The sequence below is a fragment of the Pinus tabuliformis genome, chromosome 6, assembly GCF_031772625.1.
Source record: "Pinus tabuliformis cultivar Carrire ecotype Pingquan chromosome 6, CPIR1, whole genome shotgun sequence".
NCBI classification, from domain to species: Eukaryota; Viridiplantae; Streptophyta; class Pinopsida; order Pinales; family Pinaceae; genus Pinus; species Pinus tabuliformis.
In genome coordinates, this window is record NC_142292.1 from 799,793,744 (window position 1) to 799,810,030 (window position 16,287).

The 16,287-nt window shown below is 34.0% G+C and overlaps 1 protein-coding gene across 1 annotated transcript; it reads left to right on the plus strand.

The window, feature by feature from the left end:
- Positions 1 to 11,750: 11,750 nt before the first annotated feature.
- LOC149261219 (cytochrome P450 720B2-like) lies at positions 11,751 to 15,519 on the plus strand. Its single transcript, XM_089381383.1, has 9 exons — positions 11,751 to 11,983; positions 12,131 to 12,458; positions 12,833 to 12,982; positions 13,076 to 13,312; positions 13,426 to 13,518; positions 14,374 to 14,452; positions 14,824 to 14,951; positions 15,062 to 15,180; positions 15,444 to 15,519. Exons 1-9 carry the CDS (start codon positions 11,760 to 11,762, stop codon positions 15,517 to 15,519), a joined length of 1,434 nt encoding a protein of 477 aa, XP_089237509.1. The 5' UTR covers positions 11,751 to 11,759.
- Positions 15,520 to 16,287: the final 768 nt, after the last annotated feature.

The following is a 16,287-nucleotide window of genomic DNA, read 5'->3' on the forward strand; positions in this document are numbered from 1 at the left end:
AGATCTTATCTTGGGCAGTTTAGTGAATAGATGAACAAACAGGGTTACCGAACAAGATGAACGACAAAGATCTTATCGCAGAGACTTAAGTTAATAGATGGATAGACAGGATTAATCGGAAGATGAGCAGCAGAGATAAAAATGTGTGGAATGATGGAGTAGGTTTCGTAGGCGGTAAGCAGTTTCTTGCACGCCCTCAAAACTGTAAGCTGTATTTCTAAATTTCACGTGATTAGCCTAAGTGAGTGACACATAGCATGAGAAAACCACTTTTCTCGTATGCTCTTGGGCGAATAACGATTGTGCAAGAATCCGCTCGAGATTACGCAATAGCCGTTGGATTAGGCGGGACTGATCAACGGTGGAGATTGGCCAAGCTAGTTGGTGAGCGGGTGACGCAATAGCCGTCAGATCAGGTGAGGTAGATCGATGGTGGGGGTTTAAAGTGCATAAAGTATTGAGGTGACGCGATAACCGTTGGATCAAGAGACAAATCGACGATGGAGATTGGAGCACATAAAGTAGGTGGAAGACTTCATGCGTGATGGCCATTGGATAAACTAATGAATCGGACGGTGATTGGTCAGGTTTGTTGTCGATCATACGGTAAGGAAATTACACATGAAGAAAGTGCTGAAGGAGATTTCAATGAAAACAACAGAAACCGGTGAGGGTGAGGGTGGACCAAGAGTGATGGAAAAAGACGACAGTGAAATGAAACAAGTAACTGCATCAAACAACAAACTCCAAAGCTCATGCGAGAACTAGAAACCTGTGTTTTTGGGGTTGCTGAAGGGTCTCTTCCTCAATTCATGGTCCCAGAGGGAGGAGGTGAGGCCGAGACACCTGCGAACAACCTTATGGTGATATTTTTCTCCTAACTAACCTGCTAGTTGAAAGAAGGCACAAATGGAAGTAAACTAAAGCGCAACCAATCTACTCTACACTACTATAATGGGAATGCCACTACTTAAGCAAATGAATAATTAAACCATGAATCATCTACTCTATACTGATGTAATTGAAATTTATCTACTTAAGAAAAATGAACAGAAAACCAAGAATCTATGCTATACTGTTGTAATGGAAATGCAACTATTTAAGCAAATGAACAGAAAACCAGGAATCTATGTTAGCATACATGTATAATAAAGAGGACCTATGGCTGCTAAGGTTGGGCTCTAACCCAAGAGCTTCAGCCCTCTAAGTTAACTCAGTGCTGGCTCAAAACTAAACTCAACCTTATTATCAAAACCATGGATTACATAACAAACTGTCACAAGTCTTGCAACTGAGAAATAAAGCAGAGTTTTACAATAAAAATCTGAATCCTATTGAGGTCCTAAACCTCTCTACTTATACATTTGAAGTCTCCAACTACTTCCTTCAAATTAGGGAGGCTCCACTCCCAACTCATGATAAACTAGTTTCTGTCACTTTCACTTGCTCGGCTGCCTTCTAGTCCTCATGATTTGGTTGTTTGCACTCCGAGCTGATGGAGGAATATTCAAATGGAGGGGTAGTAAATGAGGAGGATTTACCTCCTATAATTCCTCTCCCTTTTCCCATTCGAGTTTTTACCAAGGTATTTTCCATAGTTCCTTGCTTTTATCCTTTATTCCTGCATTTTTCCTTGCTTTTATCCTTTATTCTTGCACTAAATGCACATTAGACCACAAAGCAAAATATCCAACTCTAACTCATCTCATAAACAAAATATGATAAAAAGTATGCAATAAGTTGTGAGAATAGTTGGTTTGACTAAGCTACGAGGTGAATTAAGGCCCATATAATCACCCAATGATGAGGCTCATCACTCATCATTGTTATATTTGAAATGAAACTGCCCAAAATATATATTAAAAAAGAAAACAAAACATAAAACAAATATAGCAAATCTAGAGAAGATTTATTACATGTAAATTGTAATGTTACAATATATCTAATATTTTGTATAATGCAAATTATATATAGTATTGTATTTAACATGCACATTATTTATATATACATGTTTACTTTTTGCAATATAGTATATTTGTTACATGTAGATTGTAATGTTACTATATATATATATCAGGATATAAAGATGTTAGTGCTACAAAGATGAAAAAATCTTAAAACTTGTGATGTTTTAGAAATAGTTTAACACTATGTTTCCTTAAGGAACGCTTAATTTAATAATGTAATTGTTAATGTTATAGACAAGCTAAACACCATGTTGATGTATGAGATCCCTATGGTACATACATAATCTCTGAAAAGTCACTAGATAAATCTATAATTTCTTATAGAATAAAAAATGAATAGCCACTTCCTTTTATATATACACCTTTAGTAAATAAGATAATAATCAAAGTATTAAGTTATTTCTCAATTTGACAGCTTTTAGCAAATAACATAATCCTCAGAGTATTGAGTTATTCCTAAATTTGACACGATATCAAAGTTAAACATTTTCCAACAACACAACTTTTGGTGTTTCACTCATGTTATGTTATTCCATGTAAATCTCTCAATTGTTGATCACCATTCTTTAGGTTTATAATATAATCAATTGGGTTTAAAATTTAAAGTCTTTGGGTTTATTAATCTAAGGGTTCATATTTCTAGGGTTTAATATAATTTCCTTGGGTTTATAATCATGGTCAACCATGGTCCAATGTCACATTGTGAGAAAGATTATCCCAATATCAAAATCAGCCATGTTCAACCATTGTCAACCATGGTCATTCATGGTCTACCATAGTCAACCACGGTTAAACGTCACATTGTGACAAAGATTGTATCAATATGAAAATCAATCATGGTCAATCATGGTCAACCATGGTCAATATGAAAATTAACCATGGTCGATTATGGTCAACCATGGTCGAATGTCACATTGTGACAAATATTGTCTCAATGTAAAAATCAACCATGGTCAACCATCATCAACCAAGGTCAAGCATGGTTAATCATTTTTAACCATGGTCAACTATGGTCCAACATCACATTGCGACAAAGGTTCTCTCAGTTTGAAAATCAACCATTGTCAATCATGGTCAATGATAATTAATAACCATTGTCACATTATGGAAAATATTTTTTGATTGTTCAACGCGACATTGTGTCAACCATGGTCCAACATTGCATTGTGATAAAGATTCTCATTGTGACCAACCATGGTCCAACGTCGCATTATGACAAAGATTCTCTCAATGTGAAAAGTAATCATGGTCAACCATTGTCCAACGTCGCATTGTGATGAATATTGTCTCACTATGAAAATCTATCATGCTCAAACATGGTCAATCATGGTCAACCATGGTTAACCATCGTCTAATGTCGCATTGTGACAATGATTGTCTTAATATGGAAATCAACCATGGTCGACCATAATATCAATAATTCAATCCCTTGGGTTTATATCCCTAGAGTATAATATTATTGATAGGTTTATATTATTAATCCTTGGCTTTAATATAAATCCCTTGGGTTTATAGTCCATTGGGTTTATATTATCAATATGAAAATCAACCATGGCCAACCATGTTTAGTTTAGGGTTTATAATATTTACTCCTTGGGTTTAATATTATTCCATTGGGTTTTTACTATTAATCCCTTGCCTTTTTAGTATTAATCCCTTGTATTTATTATTCCTTTAGGTTTGTAATATTTATCTTAGGGTTTATATACCTTGAGTTTGTAATATTAATCCCTTTGGTTTAATATTATTCCCTTGGGTTTATGATACCTCGGGGTTTTAGAATTAACCCCTTGGGTTTATCAATCTAAGGCTTTATATTACTAGGGTATAATATTATTCATAAGGTTTATAATATTAATCCCAGGGTTTAGTATAATTCCCTTGAGTTTATAATCATCGTCAACCATGCACAACCATGGTGCAATGTCACATTGTGACAAATTTTGACTCAATATGAAAATCAACTATGGTCAACCATGGTCTAATGTCGCATTGTCACAAATATTGTCTCAATATAAAAATCAACCATGGTAAAACATGGTCAAGCATGTTTATTTTAGGGTTTATGGTATTTATGTAGGGTTTATATACCTAGGGTTTATAACATTAATCCCTTGGGTTTAATATAACTCCCTTGGGTTTATAATCCCTTGGGTTTTTAGTATTAATCCCTTGGGTTTATTATCTTTGGTGAGGTCCAATGTTGCAGTGTGAGAAAGGTTGTCTCGACATTAAAATCAATCATGTTCAACCATGGTCCAACGTTGCATTGTGACAAGGATTGTCTCAATATGAAAATCAACCATGGTCAAGCATGTTCCAACATTGCATCTGAGAAAAGTTGTCTTAATATGGAAATGGACCATGGTCAACCATGGTGAATAACCATGGTTACATTGTGACAAAGATTGTATCTTGGTCCAATGTTGCATTCTCACAAAGATTGTCTCAATATGGAAATCGACCATGGTCAACCATGGTGAATAACCTTAGTCACATTGCAACAAAGATTGTCTCTTGGTACAACATCACATTGTGACAACCATGGTCATCCATGGTCACCCATGTTCTAACGTCGCATTCTGACAAAGATTGTTTCAGTATGAAAATCAACCATGGTCAATAACCATGCTCACATTATGACAGAGATTGTCTCTTGGTCCAACATGAAATTGTGAGAACATGGTCATCCATGGTCAACCATGGTCCAACGTCTCATTATGACAAAGATTGTCTCAATATGAAAATCAACAATTGCCAACCATTGTCTAGCGTCGCATTTTGAGAAAGTTTGTTTCAATATGAAAATTAATCATGGTCAACCATAGTCTAATGTTGCATTGTGACAAAGATTTTGTCAATATGAAAATCAACTATGGTCAACCATGGTCCAAAGTCACATTGTCACAAAGATATTGTTAATATGAAAATCAACTATGGTCAATCATGGTCGAAAGTCACATTATCACAAAGATATTGTCAATATTAAAATAAACCATGGTCAACCATGTCTATTTTAAGGTTTATAATATTTGCCCCTTGGGCTTAATATTATTCCCTTGGATTTATAATCCCTTTGATTTCTAGTATTAATCCCTTGGGTTTATAATATCTATGTTAGGGTTTATATACCTTGGGTTTATAATATTAATCCCTTGGGTTTAATATTATTCCCTTTGGTTTATAACACCTTGGGGTTTTAGAATTAATCCCTTGGGTTTATCAATCTAAGGCTTTATATTCATAGGGTATAATATTGTTCATAAGGTTTATAATATTAATCCTAGGGTTTAATATAAATCCCGTGAGTTTATAATCATGGTCAACCATTGTCAACCATGTTAATTCATGGTCTAATGTCGCATTGTCACAAATATTATCTCAATATCAAAATCAACCATGGTAAAACATGGTCAAGCATGTTTATTTTAGGGTTTATGGCATTATGTTAGGGTTTATATACTTAGGGTTTTTGATATTAATCCCTTGGGTTTAATATAACTCCCTTAGGTTTTTAGTATTAATGTCTTGGGTTTATTACCGTTGGTGAGGTCCAATGTCGTAGTGTGAGAAGGGTTCTTTCGACATTAAAATCGATCATGGTCAACCATGGTCCAATGTCACATTGTGACAAGGATTGTCTCAATATGAAAATCAACCATAGTCAACCATGTTCTAATTTTACATTATAGCAAAGATTGTCTCAATATGAAAATTGACGGTGGTCAACCATGGTGAATAACCATGGTCACATTGTGACAAATATTTTCTCTTGGTCTATCGTCACATTATGACAACCATGGCTATCCGTGGTCAACCATGTTCCAACGTCAGATTCTAACAAAGATTGTTTCAGTATAAAAATCAACCATGGTCCAACGTCCCATTGTCACAATTTTTTTGTCAATATGAAAATCAACTATGGTCAACCATGTTTATTTTAGGGTTTATACACCTTGGGTTTATAACCCATGGTCAACCATAGTCCAATGTCACATTATGATAAATATTGTATCAATATGAAAATCACCATGGTCCAATGTCGCATTATGAGAAAGATTGTCTCAATATGAAGATCAACCATGGTCAACCATGCTCCAATGTCGCATTGTGACAAAGATTGCCTTGACATTAAAATCAATCATGTTCAACCATGGTTCAATGTCGCTTTGTGAGAAGGATTGTCTCAATATGAAAATCAATCATGGCCAACCTTGTTCGAACATCGGATTTTCACAAAGATTGTCTCAATATGAAAATCAATCATGTTTATTTTAGGATTTATAATATAAAAATCAACCATGGCCAACCATGGTCAACCATGTTTATTTTAGGATTTATATACCTTGGGTTTATAATGTTTATACTTTGGGTTTAATATTATTCCCTTGGGTTTATAATGCCTTGGGTTTTTAGTATTAATCACTTGGATTAATTATTCCTTTGGGTTTGTAATATTTATCTTAGGGTTTATATACCTTGGGTTTAATATTATTCTCTTGGGTTTATAATATCTTAGGGTTTTAGAATTAATCCATTGAGCTTATAATACCAATTTCTTTGGTTTATCAATCTATGATTCATATTTCTAGGGTATAATATTATTTAGAAGGCTTATAATAATAATCCTAGGGTATAATATAAATCCCTTGGGTATATAATGATGGTGAACCATGCATTGACAAATATTATTTCAATATGAAAATCAACAGTGGTCAAATGTCGCATTGTGACAAAGGTTGTCTCAATATTATTTCGCTGTGAAAATCAACCATGGTAAAATATGCCCAACCATCTTTTTTTTAGGGTTTATAGTATTTATCTCAGGGTTTGTATACCTAAGGTTTATAATATTAATCCCTTTGGTAATATTGCTCCCTTGGGTTTTTAGTATTAACCCCTGGGGTTTGGGGAAAATTTTAAGGATGATAATTTATCTTAAAGTTTAGAAACTTTGGCATATCTTGTAGTCCTTAATATGTAAGTTGTAAAATGTTTAATAATATATTTGTAAAATTACTCAAATTTACAATGATTTTATGTATAGTCTCTATTACATTTTGGTGAATTTTAAAGTAAAATAATTTTATACTATAAAATTTGAGCGAAAAAGAATTTAGCATATCTTTTCTTAGAAAAATCATTGAAAATTAGCCCACGTGCGAATATTAGCCCCTAAAATTTTCCGTGCTTGGGTTTATTAATCGCTTATGTTTATAATATTATTCCTTTGGGTTGAATTAATCCATTGAGTATATTAAGCATTAGGTGGAATTAATTAATAATGAATGAAAAAAATAATCAATTAATTGTTAAATAATTAATAATAAATTTTTTAATAATGAATTTATTTTTATTTAAATAATTTATTAATAATAATTAATTAATAGCAATATAAACAATATTAATTAATAAAAATGAATAAAATATTTTATTAAATGACAATATTTATGAAAAAAATAATTTATTAATTAATAATATATTATTAACAATATTTATATTAATAAGTATTTATTTAATAATATTTTTGCTTAATATAATTGTGAATGTGATTGATTTATAAACCTTTGACTTATATAAACTAATCAACCACGTTTTCTATATGGTTGACTTAGTTTATATAAATCCAATAATAAACCTACAATTCAATATTAAAAAATATCAAAAAACTTGAACCAAAAATGAAAACAATATAAAATTGCTGACATGCAAGTATCTCTTTCTATGTTAGGATTTATAAAAACGACCCTCACAACTAATATAGTTGGATAGAGATCAATGACATTAATAATAAAAAGTCCTACATGGCAATATGTTATTTCCCCCCATCAATTCTACCTTTTATAAGAAGAAGAATCTAGATAAAACTAACCCGTACAATGGTTTAGAGAATGATATTTCTAGCCTAAGGAATGACGGTAATATCCTTTTAATAGGCGACTTTAATGCTTGAACTTCAAACAACCAAGCTATTATTCTAAGCAATCATTCCAACCCTAATCCTCTTTGGTTAGACGAAGACCCTACTTTGGCTAGTAGGTACAAAAGGAGCTCTAAAGACCTCGGGGAAAATTTGTTTGGGTTGGAGCTAGTCAAGCTTTGTAGTGCTCAGGATCTCATAATTTGCAACGGTCTAAAGAAGTGGCCCAATTCCAGCAAGATGACTTGCATCCATGGACTTGGTAGCAGCGTGGTAGACTATGTTATTTCCGATCTTCCATTATATAACGAAATAATAAATTTTGACATCTTAAACGACCACGAACCTGACTATGATCATAGGCCTTTACTTATAACTCTAAATTTTGTCATGCATAGATTTTCCACATAAAATAATGCTTACAACCAAAAGAACTTAATATTTGATAGAAATAAAAATGATCTCTTTCTGAATGAATTAAAAACTAATTTGCTTCCTTTATCTAGTATAGACAACATAGAAGACCTCTATCATAATTTTACTACAACCCTCTCATATTATATTAACAAGTTCTCAATTGAAGTTTCAAATAATAAAAGAAATAGCAAAACCAATCCATGGTATGAAAAAGATTGTAAAAGTGCGAGGAGAGCAATTAAGGAAGCTATTGATGAATCTCTTAAAATGGACAAGATAAAAATATACAAAGCCCTAACTAAAAGGAAAAAGAGGCAGTACATTTGTCAAAGGCAGGAGAATCTCTTACACCTCTCTAAGGTAGCTCCTAAGAAATTTTGGAGGCAGATTCTGACTGGAAAGACTAAAGATAATAATAAAATTGCTCTTCACGATTGGAATTCCTATCTTAAAAAGGTTTATGAATCTCCAAATGTCATGGATAATTTGGAAACCCTGCTCACAACGAAAGAAGTTTTCTCTTTAGAAGACATTAAGTTTGGGGTTAATCGCCTCGCTAATGGAAAAGCTAAGGACATTGAAGGTTACCAGGCAGAAATCTTAAAAATTGGAAGTCCTGTCCTCATCCCCCACATCCACAAGTTTTTCAATCAAGCAGTCAAGTAAGGGTTTCCTAAACCTTAGACGGAGAGCCTCATTATCTCTATTTTTAAAAGTGGGGATACAAATAACCCCTCTAATTATCGGACAATAATGATCAGCCCTCTCTTAGCCAAGTTATATGGTAGTATTTTGGAAAAGAAGTTAAGCATATGGCTTGAAAATGAAGGTAAGCAGGTTAAAGGCCAAGCAAATTTCAGAAGGCATCACTCAACAACATACCACCTTGTTACACTTAGGATCATTGCGGAGGAATGTCATAATGATAAATCCAATTTATTTTTTTGCTTTGTGGACTTTAGAAAGGCTTTCGATACGGTTCCTAGATACAACCTTTGGAATAGATTAGAAGAGCGAAAGGTTCCTCTTGAGTTGAGAGCTGCCGCTATAAGGTTATACGAGAATGTAATTGCCAAGCTAAAGAGCAATGAGGGGTGGTTGAAAGATATTAAGTGTAACATCGGAGTTAAACAAGGTTGCCCCCTCTCCCCTAACCTATTTGGCATTTACATCGATATGCTCGAAGGCTATTTAGAGGAAGCAGGATGTCATGGCACGATCTTAGCTGGGATATTCGTCATCCTTCTTCTCTATGCTGACGATATTGTTCTTTTCGCAAGGTGCCCATTTGATCTTGATAAGAAACTCAGGCTTCTTAAGGATTTCTGCTCTACCATGGGTATGACTATTAACACTGACAAAACAAAAGTTATGATTATCAAATCCAAGAAGGACACTTACGCTAATTTTATGTATGACAATAATAACTTGGAGGAAGTGTATTCTTACAAGTACCTAGGAATTGATATTCATCACACACTCAACTGGAACCATAGCATTGAGAAAAGTATTAATGGGGGCTTGAAAGCTTACTTTGGTCTTGAAAATAATTGTAAAACAACAAACCTCGTAATGTGGGATAAAAAGAAGTTCCTCTTTGAAACTATAGTCACTCCTGTTATCTTATATGGCTGTGAGGTTTGGGGTTGCAGCATCTCCAGAGAATCATGGAGAAAGATTGAGCAAATCCAGAAGTGTTTTATAACTTATAACCTGAAAATTAAAAGTAATACACCCTATCCTATTCTCCTTATAGAAGCAGGTCTTTCCCCTATTGAGAGCTTAGCTATGATTAGGTTTCTGTTGTACACGCACAAACTCAATAACATAGACGATCATAGACTTCCTAAGCTAGCTTTAAATTCCAGCCAAAACCACCTAAGGCTTAATCGGGGGTGGCATAAAGACACAAGGGCCTGGTTGAACTATTGGGAGATCAACGAGAATGATGCATTGCAAAACATAAATAACATTAAAGATATTGTTACTTCTAAGTTCAAAGAAAAAAATGTGGTGTGAGAAAGATTTAGCGGATAAAAGAAAATTAAGTTATTATAAGAAGGTCATCAACCCCACCTAGAAGATCAAAAGTATCTCTCTATTTTAACTAGCTCAAAGAAGAAAATTAATATAGCAAAGATTAGAACGAATTCTCATGAGCTCCATAGTGAAACAGGTCGTTGGGCAGTTCCTAAAACGCCATGGATGGAAAGGATCTGCCATATATGTGAGAATAGGAACATCGAGGATGAAAACCACTTCCTCTTAGAGTGCCCCGCGTACAACCACATTAGATCTCAGTGTCACAATCTTTGTTACAATACTGACCTTCCTAGCCTTTTATAATGTCAAAATTATAGTGAGTTCGGGAGACTTCTCTCCAAGCTTTTTGAGCATAGGAATAAAATCTTAAACCAAAATAAATAATTTGTTTCTTTAGGTCTGATAGACCAATGTTTGGTCTCAACGGACATTAACCATCATCATCATCGTCGTCGTCGTCGTTGCATCATCATCATAAAACGTTTACATCATCAATACACATATTTGTCTACGATATCATCATCTAAAAACGTTTACATCATCAAAACACATATTTGTCTACGATATAGTATATAAAATAATTCTGGGCAGTGGGAGGTACGTGTGGTTTCTCCCACTGGCTTCAAGATCAGGTGGTCAACGGTGAGACAAAGGTATACTGCGAATCGAGTCATCATCATCGTCGTCGTCGTCATCATCATCATCATCATCATCACAACACATATTTGTCATCATCATCATCATCACATAGACGTCGTCGTCGTCGTCGTATTTGTCTACGATATAGTATATAAAATAATTCTGGACAGTGAGAGGTACGTGTGAAGAATCATCATCATCATCTAATTCTAATTCTAGGAAGTGGGAGATACTTGTGGTTGATCAACATCCCATATTTGTGTACGATATCATCATCAAATCATCATCATCATCGATATAGTAATTCTGGGCAGTGGGAGGTACGTGTGGTTGATCATCATCACATATTTGTGTACGATATCATCATCTCATCATCATCGATCTAGTATATAAAATAAATCTCATCATCATCGATATAGTATATAAAATAATTCTGGGCAGTGGGAGGTACGTGTGGTTGATCATCATCACATATTTGTGTACGATATCATCATCTAAAACCGTTTACATCATCAATACACATATTTGTCTACGATATAGTATATAAAATAATTCTGGACAGTGGGAGGTACGTGTGGTTGCTCCCACTGGCTTCAAGATGAGGTGGTCAACGGTGAGACAAAGGTATACTGCGAATCGAGTTAACGAAGGTATACTGCGAATCGAGTTAACGAAGGTAGCGATGGTGTAGCATGGAGTGATAAGCCCATTTATAGCATTCAAAGTAAGAGAGGGGATAGTTGTGCTCCGAGGAAAGCATTGAATTGGGGATCATGGCGGAGACTGTTACATATTCATGGCTGGTGGGCTTCGTCTGTTTCGTTCTGGCGATGTTACTGCTTCAGCTCTACAGAATAGTGTGGAGGGTGGACAGTCGAGGCTACAATTTGCCTCCCGGTTCCAGAGGGTGGCCATTGATTGGAGAATCCCTCGACTTAATTCGAGGGAGTAATTCCAGTTCCCAACCACGCCAATTCATTCAAGATCGAGAGCTAAGGTACTGTTCGTTTTAATTAAAATTCAAGATCGAGAGCTAAGGTACTGTTAACTTTAACATTCAAGATCGATACTGTTAATTTTAACATTGACGCGTATTTTACAAATCAAATCCAAAATGTGAATTATGTGTATGCGAATTACGCAGGTATGGGCAGATATTCAGATCGAATTTGTTCGGAATATCTCGGATGGTTGTGTCTGTGGACCCAGAGTTCAACAAACATATTCTGCAACACGAAGGCAGGCTGTTTCAATCCAACTATCCGAGACCTTTTCGAAATCTCATCGGCAAATTCGGTTTGCTTTCCGTGCACGGAGATCTCCAGAAGAAGCTCCACGGAACGGCCGTAAATTTCCTGAGGTTCGAGAAGCTGAGCGTGGACTTCATGGAGGGCATACAGAACGTTATGCAGACCACCTTCGCCCAATGGCAAGCCAAGAGGGAAATCCATCTTCAAGAGGAGTGCCATCAGGTAAGCACCATCCACAAAACCCGATTCCAAAATATGAACAAGCATTCTTTAAATTTTAGAAAATCTATGCATTCTTGAAGCATCTTTAACTTCCAGAAAATCTATGCATTTTTTAAGCATTCTTTAATTTTTTTAAAATCTATGCATTCTTTAAGCATCCTTTAACTTTCAGAGAAATCTGTGCATTCTTTAAGCATCCTTTAACTTTCAGAAAATCTATGCATTCTTTAAGCATTCTGTGTGGATTTATTAAACATTTATCGAAATCAAACAATATTAAACCACGAAACCTGCATGTTATTACTGCTATCAGAATGGCGTTGAACTGTTTTCCGTTTAAATTGGATTTGTTTCTCATGTGATATTTGTTATAGCTTGCTCTGAATTTGATAGCGAAACAATTGCTGGGCTTATCTCCGTGCAAGGAGACGGGAGAGATCTGTAAGGCATTCGATGATTTTTGTAAAGGTGTCCTTTCCGTTCCCATTAGAATCCCGGGTACCACGTACGCGAGAGGATTTAAGGTGCACAAACGCTTCGATACTTTTCTCTTTTATTTTACTGATTACTAATTTGATTTGTTCTTCCCGGATGTGTTATCGCTAATATCGCTGCAGGCCAGAGAGTTTCTGATAAAAAAGATTTACGAGGGTATAAAGCACAGAAGGCAGCATCCAGAAGCTGTCCATAATGATTTCTTAACAAAACTCTTGAAAAAAGACATATTTTCAGAAGAAGTTATAGCAGATTTTATACTATTCCTGCTCTTTGCTGGTCACGAAACCGTATCCTCATCGATGGTATCGGCTATCAAATTTCTCACGGACAGTCCCCAGGCACTTCAGGAACTGAAGGTGTGTGCCAGTGTACAGGTGCTGCAAATGTCTATTCTAAATAAGAACACTCCAAATCTTCGTATTGATACATTAATACTGATTGCACTGATGGTGGAATATGCACGTCACAGGCTGAGCATGATGCTTTGTTAGAGAGAAAGGGGAGTCCAAGAAACCAAAAGCTCACTTGGGATGACTACCAGTCAATGAAATTCAGCCAATGTGTATGGAATTAATTGCTGTTTTTGGTGACAGGCTGTTACCGTATTTTCCCCAAATTACAAATTTTGTAGATTACGTTTGTACAGATGAATTCAGTTGTTATTATCGATGTTATTTTTTGCTATTTACAATCTAAAAAAATTAAGACTTTTCAAAATCTACAATTCTATAAAGATATTTCTTTCAAACAATTTCTTTTTTTTATTATTTTTAGAATGCTACTGAGCTTAGAAGTTTACTGTATAAAGATGTCTCTTTCAAAAGAACTTATTCTTATTCTTTAATTCTTACAATACTATTGAGATTAAAATTTATTCTATAGTCCAGTATGATGTGTAAATCTGTTTCGTGGGTCATCAAAATTGCAATTTTACTATGTCAGACCAAATAATTTTTTTATAAACTATACAAAATATTTAAATAATATCACTTCATAGAAAATTTACACATCAAAAATTAGATCTCTCTAGACTCATCTTCTGTATTTAAGATAAATCTATACTGTTTTATACATATATATAATCTGACCATTAAAAAATGATCGAATTTAAATTTCAAAATATTCTCCCAATTTAGGATTAATATAAAAATGTCCATTTAAAACCAACATCTCCTTTAATTCTCACTCCACTAACTTTTTGACGTACGAATGCTGACAAAAAGGTATCATTCCTATTTAAAATAAACAATCCCCTAGCTAGGAAAATAAAAAGGTTTCCTCCAGTTATTGTGATTTCTGTCCCTCTATATTATTCTGTCCCTCTATAGTATTCTATAGTATTCTATTGAGGTTAGAATAATTCTTACCATTCTAGCTTTGAGATGATTGATCATGTTTGTATTTGTTCAACTGCCAGGTTATAAATGAAACGCTTCGTATGGGCAACCCTGTTCAGGCGCTTTTCAGAGAAGCAAAAGAAGACATTAAAATTAATGGTATCTAAAAATCTGTTTTGTTCTTCTTGGTTCATTTTAACTTTTCCAATCAAATTTACAAAATTACAAGTAGTGGTGATGCTGCTGAAAGAGTTGATTCTTTGAAGAGCTAGAAAAACATAAACTCTCAACTAGTGGTGATGCTGCTGAAAGAGTTGATTCTTTGAAGAGCTAGAAAAACATAAACTCTCAACTGATATTTACAATTTCAGCATTTCTTTTACTTTTTTGAGACAAATATTTACAATTTCAGCATTTCTTTTACTTTTTTGAGCCAAATATAAAGCAAAACTGATAGAAAAGTTGAGTGTTTAGAATACTGCCACACGATTTACTTAACCATTCGGATCATTACAAACTTGTGTTCTCAGGAGGCTTTGTGATTCCAAGAGGGTGGACGGTGTTGGTGCTTCTGACAGGTACCCATCTGGACGACAAGTACCATTCTTCTGCTCTCACATTTGATCCATGGCGTTGGCAACAGAAGCTGCAAAATCAAGTAATTAATTAGCATGAAATCCATGAGTAATGAAATTTTTATGAACCCCAATTCTGTTAGTAATCTCTCTGTCTCATTCTGTTAGTAATCTTTCGGACTTTATATTGCAGGAGCTCTCAAAGAACGGCTCGTTTATGCCTTTCGGAGGGGGTCCCAGGCTTTGTCCAGGATTGCACCTGGCAAAACTTGAGCTGGCCCTCTTTCTTCATACCTTCGTCACCAAATTCAGGTCTTGTGTTTCCTTCTTTATACTTAACTCAGGGAAAGAGAAATAAAACATCAATTTTACTTGCAGCATTGCTCCTAATTAATCTCATCCTCTACAATTATTTTTAGGGAGCTTCGCAGCAAGGTTTATGAACTACTTCTTTCAAAAAAAGATCACAAAGAAAAAATGCTCTCTTTGCTATTCATGAGATAGAATTAAGCAATGATTATGAACTGTACTGCCCGAATCAAATTCGTTGAATCTGCTAAATTTGTGTTTTACAGATGGGAGGCACTGCAGAATGATAAGAACAAAGGCTTTCCGATCCGTCTATATCTTCAAGAACAAATGGACAATTAATGGCATTATAATAGGATTTGATTCATGCAGTATGGAGTATTAAAAACAATAAGTTAGTTTGAAGGATAAAACAATTGCAGCGTTGCGGAAATTCATGATTCATAAAGACAAATACATGTGATGACATAATACACAATTATGAAATACATTTATATATATGGATTATATAGGTAAAGTATTGCAATTTGAAAACGATTATTGATTTCAACAGAATTAAAAAGTGTTATATTAAAAAAACATCTAAATGTGCTCTTTTTTTTTAATGTAAATAATGAGCTATCTTGATTTTTTTGCATAACATTTAAAAGACAATGAAGGTGAAATGTGTAAATGTGCCCATGATTTGACATGTTGATATTAATGGTTGTTGGAGGGATGAAATTTATATATATTCAAGTCCTTAATCATTTTTGAATGGCATTTTATTTACGTGTAAAAATGTCAAATAGTAAATTCATTGTTTTCCATTCCAATAGCATTAATAGCAAAATTAATTCAGATTATTAAATTTATAATTCTTATCACTTAATTTATTAAATAAAATTGGTTCAATGAAACTTATATGAAATAGATTAAAAATTAAGAAATCCAAAAAAGAGTTTATATAAATTATTTATATATTAAAAATATGGTAAAAATGGATGAAAAGGAATTTTTAAATAAAACTATTAAATTATATTAAAATTATATATTTATACATAAAAAAAATTGAAATAAAAAAGATGAAAATAAAAATGTTTAACTATTAGAAGTAATTTTATATTCATC

What these genes read in the sequence shown, in the direction of transcription:
- LOC149261219 (XM_089381383.1), top strand. Translation starts at nt 11,760, where the DNA reads ATGGCGGAGACTGTTACATATTCATGGCTGGTGGGCTTCGTCTGTTTC. An exon ending in AGGCACTTCAGGAACTGAAG is followed by an intron (nt 13,313 to 13,425) that starts GTGTGTGCCAGT and finishes TGCACGTCACAG; the next exon opens with GCTGAGCATGATGCTTTGTT. An exon ending in CAATGAAATTCAGCCAATGT is followed by an intron (nt 13,519 to 14,373) that starts GTATGGAATTAA and finishes TTCAACTGCCAG; the next exon opens with GTTATAAATGAAACGCTTCG.